The 15,290-nt window shown below is 45.4% G+C and overlaps 1 protein-coding gene across 4 annotated transcripts in view; it reads left to right on the top strand.

Annotated features, from left to right (window-relative positions):
• The window catches only part of flad1 (flavin adenine dinucleotide synthetase 1), a 45,805-nt gene that overhangs the window by 13,920 nt on the left and 16,595 nt on the right, over window positions 1-15,290 (top strand). For all 4 annotated transcript variants that reach the window (XM_039752090.1, XM_039752080.1, XM_039752099.1 and 1 more), the window contains exon 4: window positions 13,818-13,965. In XM_039752090.1, the coding sequence (XP_039608024.1) occupies window positions 13,818-13,965 (148 nt within the window). The remainder of the gene's footprint in view (window positions 1-13,817; window positions 13,966-15,290) is intronic.

Here is a 15,290-nt window from a genome sequence, read left to right as displayed (position 1 = left end):
GTAGGAGTGATGCTGCACACACAAAAGCATGCTGCTGCAACTTTGAAGTTGTCCCTTCTGCAAAACTGGGGTAGTTCTCTCTCTATTACTTTGTAAAACAAATGGTCCAGAATCATGACTGGTGGGAAGTGGTGTGCTGGCACACTAAAGAGTGAGTTTTCTGGACTGAGATAATTTTGAAAGACTTTCAGAAGCTTGTATTACTATTGTAATAATAATGATATTTGCATAACAGTACTTAATTAGCTAAAATATATGAAAATAAAATCTCCTTTAGAAGAAGAAAATCACTACAAGTGCTTTCTTATCCTTCCTAAATATTTGTTTTACAGCAGCAGTACTAACACGGGGAAATATATAATGAACATATTTGTGCAAAACCATAGTATTTTTAAAAAAGAATGCTTGATCTCCCTAATACTGTCACCACCCTAAATGTCTACTTGTACTTTTGTTTGAAACAAACCTACATCATACCTGTTTGGAACATACAATGCTAAATTGAGCTAACTGCCACCTCTGCAGTAAACAGTGTCCACAAAAAAATGTCACATTTGATTTATCATATTATTTATTTGGATAGTATGCTTTAAAACTGCACCTTGGATCTTTGGAGGAGTAAAAATTTAGTAAATTAAAGTAAGGCCGGGGTTATACTTCACGCGATGAATGCTGCAGCGGACACTCCTGCTACATTAGCATTGTAGTGTTTATACTTGGGCGCGTACTTCTGGAGGAATCCACCAGGTGGCAGTGCGAGACATTATCATGGTGAGAACATGTTCGGCTTCTCTGTGTTGTGAATTGCCTAGAACACCCATTAAATTCCAATGACACCTTACCGCAGTATCTCTGAAAATGATGTTTATTGATTAAATCCATCAATCCAGGGATGTGTCCATTCCAGCAAGCATTGGGCATGAGTGAAAAACGATCCCTGGACGAGGCCTCAGCTCATCGTAAGGTGAATGAATACAAACACACACATACACTAGCGTGATTTTAGCGGCACCAAATCCCCAAATCTGCATATCTTTGGAAGGAAACTGGAGCACAGTGTGGAATCCAAGCAGGGAATACCAGCGACATGACTTCCTGCGAGATAGCAGTTCTACCACTTTGCCACCTTGTCACCCCCATGTATGTAATTATTAACAGTATTCATTATTTAAACAAAATTAACGATTTATCTGTAAAATGTAACATACTGTACAAACTTTAATGCATTTCATCATGAAAATAATATCAAGTATAAATCTAAAGATTTTAAATGTGCAGAGAGTTGGAATATCATACATTTAATGTGTTCTGTGTGGTGATCTATTGCTGCTTGCCGTAGCAATTAAAAACTGGGATGATGTTTACAATGGTCTTCTTTAATGATAAAGTAAACTACGAGGTTAAAGTGGACATTTCGAGATTAAAGCCAAAATTTCCACTTCAATCACAAAATACACGTTTTCAACAAGTCCTTAATTTTTTTTCTCAGTGGCTCAAATACAGCGCTGTACATTATGTTGCTGTTGTGACGTTGCAAAAAAAAAGACAGCACAGAAGACGGTATGTGAGACTTTTAGAGAGATAGATAGATACTTTATTAATTCCAAGTGAAAATTCACATACTCCAGCAGCAGTATACTGATAAAAAAATAGTGTATCGTTTCATTACAATTGGGAATATGCGATGCTTGAATATAAAAGCACCACGAATACATCTGTATGTTGGCATTTTGCTTCACCACATCGAACTATTCATCAAACATTGACGCACAACAATCTCGTAGGATCCGCAAAGCTTTCTGTCAAATGTAGATAGTAAACAGAGACTCTGATGTCACATTCCAACTTTTAGCACACTGTGTCCCCCGACTTTTTGCTGGTACTGCAACTCACGCACGCGTCACGTTAATTTCTGAGGACCTGCTCAGAGGACGCATCAAATGAACGCTGAGACCTCGTGGCAGCCATGATCCTGGCATGTACGCTTTCTGAGAGTTAAATATAAACAAGCCCTAAGACATTTGATTTAGATGTACAGATAAAATATGGTAACAATTGCTTTTTAACCTGCTTGTTCAACCATAATTTAACAAGTCATGAAGATTGATGTCTGCAGACCTTTGAAAGTCTCTCTGAATCCATTTTCTTTGTATGCTTAAAAATTGTTATTATGAAAATAAACATCACTACTCCAAAAAATAAGAAGTTATTCAGAACTTTTTAAAAAAACATGGTTTAACGTGGTTAAAAAAAAATCCATTATTAACTGTGATCAAAATTCCTGGACCAAAAAAGAAAATCAATTGGACATTGTGGTCCCCGGCCGGGCTCCAGGTTGTGCCTCCTCCGGACCGCGAGGGGGCGTCCATCCTGGTTATGTTGGGGGCCTCGGGTAAAGGGCTTGGAACCCCAGCCCTGTAGGGACCCGTGGCCACCGCCAGGCAGCGCCCCAGTGCCTTATTATCCCGGGAGCCGGGGGGAAGACGACAGGGGACACCCGGATGGCTTCCGGTGCGCGAGCCGGCACTTCTGCCACGGGGTGTGTCCGCGGAGATTGGGGAAGCAGCTGGAGCCCATCCGGGTTCCTATAAAAGGGGCCGCCTCCCTCCGGTCATTAGTGGAAGTCGGGTGGAAGAGGATGGAGCTGGAGTGAGGACTGAAGGCTGCCAGGAGGAAAAGAGGCACAGGACTGTGTGGCCTGGACATTGGGGGAATCGGTGCAAGAGGCACTGGGGTTTGTGCACGTGATTATTGTAAATATTATTGTAAATAAACAGTGTGTGGTGAATTTAAGATGTCCGTCTGTGTGTGACCGGGTCAAAGTTCACAACATATATATACTAGCAAAATACCCGTGCTTCGCAGCGGAGAAGTTGTGTGTTAAAGAAGTTATGAAAAAGAAAAGGAAACATTTTAAAAATAACGTAACATGATTGTTAATGTAATTGTTTTGTCACTGTTATGAGTGTTGCTGTCATCAAGGATTTGATTATCATTATTTTTCAATCAGGTTCTTATTTGGAGGATGTGTTGTGTTCAAGTTATATTCCGTGTTTGTCAACCGTTGTAAAGATAAGTTTCATTAATCGAAGTGTTCACTACCCAAATCGGTACTCGTGAATCTAAGATGTTTAACAGGCATTCCCGGTATTAAGTTGTGGATTTGCCTGTGAATATTTAGCAGCAGCGTGTCTATGAACTTAATTTAAACTTAAGCTTTACACCTTGCTTTCCTATTGATATGTCTACAAAGGCTTGTTCAGATTCAGAGGGTTGTTCCTTTCTTACTGCATCAATAAATAGTTCGTCTTCCTCTTTATCTGAGACATCACACACTGCATGCACGGGTTTACCTTTCCCATTCCTGCAAAGTCAGTTCACATGAGCCACTCGGAGTACATGCATTGAAGGTTCTCAGCTGTGCTTGTGCTATCTCGTGCGATCTTGCGATGTCCACGGCTTTATTTAATGTTAGCTCAGACCCGGCACATAAAAGTTTCTCTCGCACTTTTGCTGAGTTTGTGCCAAACACTTTTCTATCCCTGGCCATCTCATCATCGTTTGCATAAGCACAGTCCTTCACCAGCAATTTTAACTCCGTTACAAAGTGATCAAAAGTCTCGTTTATACCCTGCGTCTTCTCATTAAACTTGTATCTCGCGAATATCGTATTCGTCGTAGGCATGACAAATTCCAGCAGCAGCCTGTCTATGAACTTAATTTAAAGTTAAGGTTTACACCGTGCTTTGTTTCTGCAGTAGCTGCACTTAATGAATATGCTTGTATGCGTCACTCACTTAATATTCTTTTGCTGCCTTCTCAGTTGTGTAATGCATTTTTTGAACAGGTTTCATTCATCGAAGTGATCACTACCCAAATCGGTACTCGTGAATCTAAGATGTTTAACAGGCATTCCCTGTATTAAGTTGTGGATTTGCCTGCGAATATTTAGCGGCAGCGTGTCTATGAACGTAATTTAAACTTAAGCTTTACACCTTGCTTTCCTATTGATATGTGTACAAAGGCTTGTTCAGCGTCAGAGGGTTGTTCCTTTCCTACTGCATCAATAAGCAACTCGTCTTCCTCTTTGTCTGAGACATCACACACTGCATGCACAGGTTTACCTTTCTCAGTCCTGCAAAGTCAGTTCACGAGAGCCACTCGGACTACATGCATCGAAGGTTCTCAGCTGTGCTTGTGCTATCTCGTGCGATCTTGCGATGTCCACGGCTTTATTTAATGTTAGCTCAGACCCGGCACTTAAAAGTTTCTCTCGCACTTTTGTTGAGTTTGGGCCAAGCACTATTCTATCCCTGACCATCTCATCTTCGTTTGCATAAGCACAGTCCTTCAACAGCAATTTTAACTCCGTTACAGCAATTTTAACTCCGTTACAAAGTGGTCAAAAGTCTCGTTTATACCCTGCGTCTTATTAAACTTGTATCTCGCGAATATCGTATTCATTGTAGGCATGACAAACACCAGCGGCAGCGTGTCTATGAACTTAATTTAAACTAAAGGTTTACACTGTGCTTTGTTTCCGCAGTAGCTGCACTTATGAATATGCTTGTATGCGTCACTCGCTTCATATTCTTTTGCTGCCTTCTCAATTGCGTAATGCGTTTTTTGTTCAGCGCTCTTTGGAGCTCTTGCTTGTTCTCTGCATACTGCGTTCACAGTCAGTTCACGTGAGCCGCTCGGAGTACATGCATTGAAGGTTCTCAGCTGTGCTTGTGCTATGTCGTGCAATCTTGCGATGTCCACGGGTTTATTTAATGTTAGCTAAGACCTGGCACTTAAGTTTCTCTTGTACTTTGAGTACATGCCAAACACTAGTCTATCCCTGACCATCTCATCTTCGTTTGTATAAGCACAGTCCTTCACCCGCGAATATTTAGCGGCAGCGTGTCTATTGGATTGCTGCTAACGGGCGGCCTTATATGGGCAGGCACTCAACTACGTGGGAGGCGTGACGATGAGGGACGCAACTCTGCTTCTCACGTCGACCGAGCTGCAGGCTATGGCCGTATATATGTATGTAAGTTGGTTCCAGTTATAACCATTATGAGCAGAATTTCTAAATGAAACCTGCCTAACTTTTGCAAGTAAGCTGTAAGGAATGAGCCTGCCAAATTTCAGCCTTCTACCTATACGGGAAGTTGGAGAATTAGTGATGAGTCAGTCAGTCAGTGAGGGCTTTGCCTTCACTAATTCTCATTTTAGCCTTGCATCCCCTTGGTTTGAGACGTATGAAAAAATATGCGGTTAACGCAGAAAGACAGATCACCAATTGAAGCTTTATGAATAATGGATACTTTATTCGCGATCAATGATTGTTTTGGTAAAGCCATACTCAGTGTATTCATTAGATGAACAGTAAAAAAGTAAGAGCAAGGGGAGGGTAACTTATTGAGGCACACAGGCAAAACCACAATAGCACGCGGGCTTGATGTACTGTAGTACGTGTCAACTCGATCAGAATTGCGCGATCACATTCGAAAAAATATTTCTTTTCCAGTTCTATTTAGTCCATATGTCTCAAACTCAAGGCCAACGGGCCACATCCGGCCCGGCATGTAATTATATCCGGCCCGCGAGATCATTTTATATCCTGTATTATTGTTATTAATGGCCCGGGGATATGAAGCGCTGGTAACACAATAAACTACAGATCCCATAATGCAGCGCTTCAGCTGCCTTGCGAACACTTACGCGTTAATCAAGTCTAGCTTATGATGCTGCAAGTTATTGCGAAGCTAGCCCACACGATGCCGAAGAGAAAATGTGATTCTGAACATAGAGCTTTTAAAAACCAATGGGAGGCTGAGTATATGTTTACTGACATTGCCGGTAAACCCGTGTGTCTCATTTGTGGAGCTAATGTGGCTGTAATTACAGAATTTAATCTAAGACGGCACTATGAGACAAAACATTAAGATAACCTGAAAGACCTGAATGCTACTTTTATGGGAAACACAAATGCACCAGTGCAACTTGCCCCACTTTCCCTGTTGCCAAGTAATGTTGATCCAAGTCGGCACAACGGTGTTTCCAAATACGCACTTTGCTGATAAACTGAGCGCACTGCGCACTGAGTTCGCACGGCGCTTTGGTGACTTTGAAGAACAAAAAAAGAATTTTGAGTTGTTTCGCAACCCATTTGCCGTCGATATGGAAACTGCACCTGTGCAGATTCAGATGGAGGTGATTGAGCTGCAGTGTAATGGCACACTGAAGGCAAAGTATGATACTGCACGGCCCACACAGTTTATTCACTCCATTCCCACAGAAATGCTCCAGCTCCGTCTACATGCGGCTCGAACCTTGTGAATGTTTGGTAGCACATATCTGTGTGAGAAGCTCTTCTCAGTCATGAAGACTAACAAAACAGCACACAGGAGTCGCCTCACTCATGAGCACCTGCAGTCCATCCTGAGAATCTCCACAACACAGAACCTCACACCAAACATAAACGAACTTGTTGCCAAAAAAAGATGCCAGGCGTCCAGCTCTGATTAAATGACATAAGAGCAAAGACAACTGAATGATTTGATTTGTTATTGCTGAAAAGAACAAATATTATTTATATTTCCAGGTTTTGTTATGCACCATGTTCATATTTGAATTTGTATAATTTTGACAGGATATATTTTTATGGAGAGCAAAATCTTTTGAGATGTGTATATATATATATATATATATACACCACCTCCACGCTGTAAGGAGGGCTCCACCTGGCGGCTTGGGGGTATTGGCCGGGATAAATGGCCGGCCATCCATCACAGTATTCCCCCCCCAGCGACAAATTATTATTCGGAACGGCCTGCCCCGAGAGGGAAGTCTTCCTCCAAGAAGACGTCCTGGTTGAGCCTTGATTAAAACGAACATCTTAGTCCCTGGAGAACCTAGGGGGAATATTATTCCAAATTGACATCTTGTCCCCCTCTCTCCAAGGACAGTTCCGCCAAATATGGCCCAACCTTCGGCACCCGTAACACTGCCTCTGTCCTCCTGGTATTCTTCCCCTACGGGACTGAAAACAATAAGGAAATGTTAGGTCTGCCCCTTTTGCTGGGAGAGAAACCCCTGCCGCCTCTACTGGTGCTTTTTCTCTTTTTGCTTCTTTCCCTTTCTTGTCAGGAGACCCCCGGTTTATTTTCGGGATCTCCTGCTTGATCTGGGGCTTGTCCACAGTCTGAGTCTCTCTACTAAATGAAGAGAGCCCCTTTACTGTCTGCACCCCTCTTGATTTACAAATTACGGCTGCGGCGTCTTCAGGGCTGCCTCGCTCCGGGAGTCAGCACTGTCTAGCTGCCCCGGATCGATTAGCCCTTCCGCCGACCACTCGGTTAACGTACCGACCTCTCTTGTAGGGTACGCCGTTTATTGGCACCCGCTACTTATTAAACGCGGGCCCGGATCACACGCGTCCCTCTATTATATACGATACGGGTCTCGCTTACCTGTATCGCGCATCATTCATTACGGAGGCTCCCACCAAACGCCGCACGTAGGCCCTCACCTTCTAGCGGCTCTCTGGCTGCCGCTCCCAAATCCCCGACGATCTTTGCAATGGTCGTCAGGACCTGCAAGACACTCGCTACGGGCTCGATTAGCTTTTCGAGCTCCCGCAAGTTTATATAATTATTTATTTCGACCGGCAGAACGCTCACTTCCTTGTTCGCGTTACCTGCCGACCGGGAGCCAATGAGCACGCCTGCTTCAGGCACGTGCTCTGGCGGAACTCGGAGGCTTCTGGGACTTGGAGTTCTCGGAGGGTCGAGTTGCCTTCTTCGGCGAACTGCGGTCTGTCTTTAATATTTTTTCGACATCCCGATCAGCTACTTCCCGACCCTCCTTACCTTCTTGTGGGTTGAGCGATGCCTCGCTCGCCTCCCCCTTCCCCTTCGGAAAGACCAAGTCCGTTCCTTCGGGCTTGAAGGTGCAAACAGCAGGACGCGGGGCTCCTCCTTCCCAGAATGCACCAGGTTTGCTACCGTGTCCCTCGTCGGCTGCCATCATGCGGACGTCGATTTCTAGGCGCTCTGGCTTCGACAGGAGAAGGCCGTCGTCTTCGGGGCAGTCTCCTTTTCCCCTCGGAGCCTCCAGGTGGTCATCTCCAAGGTACATGCACGGGACAAGGTGAGAAACAATAAAAGGATTTTTAATGTTGTTCCCGGCACGTACCTTAGAGGGATCGTTGCTTCCTTGAGGTTTCTCCGGACTTGTAAGGCCTCTCCTTAACTCCTCCCGAGCGTCGGCCATTGCACCTACGGTACTCCCGCTGGTGTTGTCGCTTTGCTTGCCCTTCTTCTTTCCCATTTTGGACTCGCAGAAATTTTTGATTCAGGTCCTCTGCAAACGACGCTAGAGTATCCTGCCGGCTACGCCACTGTGAACGATAGGGGGTGCCCTCGCTCCCTTGAACCCCTGTCCACGACTCCAGACACCAGGTAAAAGTCCAAATGTTGACTTTATTTTCTTGCCACAGTGCACAAAGCACACTCTCCACCACAATTCTCATTAAACTCACAAATACTCAATAATAAACAATCCTCCAGCTCCCAGACGCATTGCCATCCTTCCACCCAGCTCAGCTCATTGTCTGTGATTCCCATAGTCCTTTTATACTCCTGACCCGGAAGTGTTTCTGCCCAATAGTCCACAAGTCCGTATTCCTTCCGGGTCAGGGTAAATAGTCCCTTTCTTCAACCCGGAAGTCCGTCGCTCTTCCTGTGACGAACCTCCGGGTCACAGGGCACGTAAGAAGCCCTCGGTCCTCCCTGCAGCTCCCTCCTGTGGCCCCACGGCATCCAGCAGGGCTTTGCATAAAACTCCAATGTCCATGATGCCCTGCTGGTCTTCTGGGGACCTCCACGCTGCAAGGAGGGCTCCACCTGGCGGCTTGGGGGTATTGGCCGGGATAAATGGCCGGCCATCCATCACAATATATATATACTGTATATATATATATATATATATATATATATATATATATATATATATATATATATATATATATATATATATATATATATATATATATACAGTGGAACCTCGAGATGCGAGTTCAATTCATTCCAGCACTGAACTTGTATAGCAAATTTCTCGTATCTAGAACAAACTTTCCCATTGAAATAATGGAAATCCAGTTAATCCGTTCCGCACCCCCAAAAATATCAACATAAAAATCAATTTTCGTAACAAATAACACTGATAAATAATATATACAAGTGGAACCTCAGTTTGCGAGTAACTTGGTTTACAAGTGTTTTGCAAGATGAGCTAAATTTTTTAATTAATTTTGACTTGATAAAACGAGCGATGTCTTGCAATACAAACTTTGTCTGCTGAGCGTGATGTGATCATAACTGAGCTGATGGTTCTTCTCTCTCATGCCATCTCTCTCTCCTTATCTTGCTCGCTCGCGCGCGCCTCTCTCTCCTCTTGAGGGTAGAGAAAAGCCAAGCAAAATGACACATTTTATTGGCTAACTAAAAAGATTGCAATATGCAAGCTTTCGAGGCAACTCAGGCCCCTTCTTCAGGCAAGATGTAATCAAAGCTTGCATATTATAATCTTTTTAGTTAGCCAATAAAAGGTGTCATTTTGCTTAGCTTTTCTCTACATTCATAATGGCTAACACGGTACAACACCCTAGTACTCCTCTTGAAGGCAATCGTCTCCTATTCTCCGTCTGCATGTCCGCGATATTTTTGGATATGCTTATATGGCGAAGTGGTACAGCAAAACAATGAAATCACAAGCGCACAAACGTGTAGATCCTTACGCTAAGGGAGAACAAGGAACACTGCGTGAGCTGACAGGCTGGCAGCATCAGCTTGGGTGAATCCCGATCGGGATCGGGAAACGGATCGGGAAACGCGTCACGCATAACCACAGCCTGGCTCATGGCTTGTTATGCGAGCCAATGCTTGTATTTAGATCCGAATTTTTCGCTCATACTTTCCTCGTATCTTAAATTTCTTGTATACAGAGCTGTTCGTATCTCGATGTTCCACTGTGTGTGTGTGTGTATATATATATATATTGTGGCAGTAGGGGGCAGTAGTGCACCCTTGAACCCTCAGGTACAACTCCAGACACCAGGTAAAAGTTGAAGACCTTTTATTTATCTTTTCCTCAGTGCACCAAGCACCTTCCACACTACTCATTCAAACCACTATAACAATAAACACGCCTCCTCGCCCAGACACTTGCTCCTCTACCTCCCAGCTCAGCTCAGTGTCTGGACTGAGGCACCGTCCTTTTATAGCCCCTGACCCGGAGGTGTTCCTGTCCCAGCAGTCCACAGTTCCTTATTCCTTCCGGGTCAGGGCAATCAGTCTTTCACATCACCCCGGGAGCACGCCATTCCTTCCCGTCACGTGACTGTGACGTACTCCCGGGTCATAGGGCACAACAGATCCCACAAGACCCCCCACAGCGACTCCTGGTGGTCCCCAAGGTATCCAGCAGGGCTGTGTATAAACACTACAGAGTCCATAAGGCCCTGCTGGACCTCGGGGCACGATCGTGCTGTCGGGAGAGCTCCTCCTGTCGGCCTGGGGGTGCGGACCGGCCTGGGAAGCCGGCAGTCTTCCACAATTCCCCCTTAGCGACGACTTCTGGGGCGGAGCGTCCGGCCGCGAGAGGGACGTCCTCCTCCAGGAGGACGCGTGTCCGGCCTTGAGTGCGTTGCCCCTGTCCTCGAGCGAACCTTGGGGGCGGTGTACCTCCGTCTCCCGGGGACAATGGCGCCTCGTGGCCCGGTTGCCGGCAATTATAGCACCGGCAAGCCCTCCTGGTTGCTTCCCTCTGCGGGACCAAAACACCTCGGGAACTCCGTCAGCGTCGTCTCCGCCCCTTCACCTGCCAGGGAGGGCATTACGGCCGCTTGGCTGCCCTCAAGCCTTCTCTCCATTATGTCGGAGACCCACCTTTCCTTTGGGGATCTCCGCTGATTTGGGGCTTGCGCTCAGCCTGAGGCTCTCTATGGAAAGGAGAGAGCCTCTTTGCTGTCTGCACACCCGTTGTCCTACGCTTATTAGGTTCCGGCGTCATTAGTACCGACTCGCCCCGATGTACAGCACCAACCAGCTGCACCGCACGGCGGCGCTTCCCCGGCACTCCTATCACCGGCGTTAACCCGCACTTAAGACCGGTCGGGTCCTCGGAGCCGTACTGCTCGAAAGCCACGCCACGCGCATGCCCCCGGGCCGTTTGCTCCAGTCCCCGACCATTCGGTCATCATGCCCCAGTCCCTTGTCGGGCACACAGTGCTTTGACACGCGCTACTCATTCTCAGCGGTGCCCGATCGCACTGTGTCCCCTTACACTCTACGACACGGGAGGGACTCACCTGTACTCCCGCATCGATCATCTCCGGAGCTTCCCGGCCCAGCCGCTGCACGTAGTCCTGTAGACCCTTTAACGGGCTGCAGCCGCCGCTCCCAAGTCCTCCACACGTTCCTTCAGCTGTTGTAAGTCCTGTAAGAAACACCGTAGGGGTGCGAGGTATTCCTCGAGCCCCAGTAAGTCCAGACAGTTAATGTCTACGGCCGGAGTTGTTTGCGCTTCCGCATTTCGCTTACCCTCCGGCCGGGAACCAATGAGCACGTCCCCTCCTGGCACGTGTTCAGCTGGGCCGCGCAAAGGCTCTTGGGACTTGGAGTCCTCAGAGGGACGGCTGGCTACTACAAGCCGGCTGAGATCTGCCTTTTTCTTTTCACCGGCAGACCCTTCAGCCACAACCCGTCCCTCTTGGTCGATTGCTGTCTTTGTAGGCGCTGCTTTGCACGCCTTCCCCTCCCCTTCCAGGAGGCTCGGACCCGTCAGGGAACGAACGACTTCGTCCGGAGGACTCGGGTTACTCACACCTTCCCGGCATGCACCACGGGTGACCAGTCTGTTGTCCTCGTATGGAGCCGTCACTAGCCGTCTCGCGTCCTGGCTTGCCTTCAGGGAGCGCGGCCATTGTCCCGGAACATGAGGCAGGCATCGGAGACGCCGCTGAGATTCTGAATGCTGGCGTCTGCAAAACAGGATAAAAAGCACCCCGTTGCATCGGGCGTTTTCCCTGTACCTACCTCCGGACTCGGCAGCAGTGGTCCCCGTCTACTTGGGGAGTTCGGTGCGCTTGATGGCTGACCGTGCTCCTGCTTTAGGGCTACTCGGGCTCGTTCAGCCTTTATCAGTGCGCGGTCCTCCTCGCTCCCAGTCAGGTAAGCCCAGGTCCTGTCGGCCTCGGTCATATTCTGTACCCCACTGGTACTGACCTTCTTTTTCCCTGTCTTCTTCCCCATCACAGTCCGAAGTAGCAAAAGGCTCAACAGCAGCGCTCTCCGTAGCGAGAGGTGTTTGCACCTCCGTGTTCTGAGGCGTGACCTTCTTAGGGTTGTCTGCCCACACAAAATTTGATTTTAACACAGGTCCCCTGCCAACAGACGGCCAGAGAATCCTGCCGACTACGCCAGTGTGGCAGTAGGGGGCAGTAGTGCACCCTTGAACCCTCAGGTACAACTCCAGACACCAGGTAAAAGTCGAAGACCTTTTATTTATCTTTTCCTCAGTGCACCAAGCACCTTCCACACTACTCATTCAAACCACTATAACAATAAACACTCCTCCTCGCCCAGACACTTGCTCCTCTACCTCCCAGCTCAGCTCAGTGTCTGGACTGAGGCACCGTCCTTTTATAGCCCCTGACCCGGAGGTGTTCCTGTCCCAGCAGTCCACAGTTCCTTATTCCTTCCGGGTCAGGGCAATCAGTCTTTCACATCACCCCGGGAGCACGCCATTCCTTCCCGTCACGTGACTGTGACGTACTCCCGGGTCATAGGGCACAACAGATCCCACAAGACCCCCACAGCGACTCCTGGTGGTCCCCAAGGTATCCAGCAGGGCTGTGTATAAACACTACAGAGTCCATAAGGCCCTGCTGGACCTCGGGGCACGATCGTGCTGTCGGGAGAGCTCCTCCTGTCGGCCTGGGGGTGCGGACCGGCCTGGGAAGCCGGCAGTCTTCCACAATATATATATATATATATATATATATATATATATATATATACATATATATATATATATATATATATATATATATATATATATATACATGTTTACATTTGCATTGTGGTTTTATGATAAACCATCTAGTTCACCTACTACTTCTTATTTTTTTTAATCAGCTGAGAATAGTTTCTCTTTCTGAGAGTTTTCATTCTTTGTAGTGTATAAAAAAGTAAAAATCTGTTTTAATTTTATCCTTCATCCTATGAAAATGATTGCTTGATTTATGGATCTACAATGAACTGGGATTCTATCCAAGTTTGAATCCTGTTTTGTACATGTTTCTAATAGTGTAGCCTGTGGTGGATCAGAAAGGTATCTTGTGGATAGACTAACTGTAATGTCAAATATGTAAGCTACATCATTGTCATTATCAGTAATATATAAGGAAGATTTGCAACAATCATACCTTACCTGATTGTACCAATGTATATCACTTAGTAAGAAAACAGATTTTTTCAGTCACATTATTTTTTTTGTCTGTAAATATTTATTACAGTGCTACACGGTAAAGTAAGATATAATATCAATTAAAGTAATTTGACATTTTTTATAACATAAGTTCATGTATAAAGTACTTGGATTAACACCACTTTTTCTCTATTAATTAAAAATGTGAAAAACATTAATTTAAATACATTACATGTTGCCCTCTGTAATACTCTTACATTTTAGTGAACATGTAAAAGTATTCTTACGGAAAAAACTGAGGTGATTTTAATATGAACTCATTTTTAATACAATAGGTTCTGCTCTTGGTCATAAGGTGGCAGCAGCTTTACAGACAATTGAAGAGGCTCTTGGTCAGTATAGCTTGTCAGAGATCTGTGTGGGGTTCAACGGAGGCAAAGACTGCACTGCCTTACTGCATTTGTATCATGCAGCCCTCCAGAGGTGAGATTTTACATGAGTATGTGCTTGTCTTACATACCACTTAGAACAGTACATTAACAAATGTGAGTAAAGTTAAACTGTATACTTTATTTTGGTAACCCGTGATGATCAAATAGCAAACAATGTGTAGGGCAATATGTGAAGATTGTGAAGATTTGTATAGCAAATACCGGGACCAGTAGAGGTAATACATTAAACAGTTGGTACTTCTCACAATACTATGCCCTGACAACTTGTGAGAAAAGCAGTTTGTACATTATTTGCATTGAAGTGAAGTTTGAAATAGCACACTCTATAATAAAATTGATTTGATTAGCACATGTGTATATCCAGGATAACAGCAGTAAAATGGAAAAACTGTTTTGCTGAGAGGTGCCTCTTGATAACCTAAAACATTTTGGGCAAATTTATTTGTTCCCATTTCGCTAAATAGAACTTTAGTCTTGACAAGTTTCTTTGACAGTTACTACATCTGTCACTTAGGCTTTTTGTGTGTTTGTGTCTTTGTCACTTCTACTTACAGTCATGGCCGAAATTATAGGCACCCCTGGAATATTCCAAGAAAATGCACCATTTCTCCTGGTAAATTGTTGCAGTTACAAATGTTTTGGTATACACATGTTCATTTCCTTTATGTGCGTTGGAACAACACGAAAAACAGAGAAAAAAAGCCAAATCTGACACCATTTCACGCAAAACTCCAAAAATGGGCCAGAAAAAATTATTGCCACCTTTTCAAAATTGTGGGTAAATCATTTTATTTCAAGCATATGATGCTCATTTGAACTCACCTGTGGCAAGAAACAGGTGCTGGCAATATAGCAATCACTCCTGAAGCCAGTTAAAATGGAGAAAAGTTGACTCAACCTTTCTGTTGTGTGTCTGAGTGTGCCACACTAAGCATGGAGAACAGAAAGAAGAGCAGAGGTCTGAGGACTTGAGAACAAAAATTATGGAAAAATATTAGTAATCTCAAGGCTTCAAATCCATCTCCAGAGATCTTCATGTTCCTTTGTCCACTGTGCGTAACATAATCAAGAAGTCCACAACACATGGCACTGTAGCTGATCTCCCTGGACATGGATGGAAGAGAAAAATTGATAAAAGACTGCAACGGAGAATAGTCCGAATGGTGGATAAACAGCCCCAATCAACTTCAAAACATGTTCAAGCTGTTCTGTAGACTCAGGGTGCAACAGTGTCAGCTCGAACTACCCGTCAACATCTGAATGAAATGAAACGCTATGGCAGGAGAGCCAGGAGTGCCCCACTGCTGACACAGAAACATAAAAAAGCCAGGCTATATTTTGCCAAAATCCTTCTGG

This window comes from Polypterus senegalus, chromosome 1 (assembly GCF_016835505.1).
Source record: "Polypterus senegalus isolate Bchr_013 chromosome 1, ASM1683550v1, whole genome shotgun sequence".
Taxonomy (NCBI): domain Eukaryota; kingdom Metazoa; phylum Chordata; class Cladistia; order Polypteriformes; family Polypteridae; genus Polypterus; species Polypterus senegalus.
This window is presented reverse-complemented; position numbering and strand designations above follow the sequence as displayed.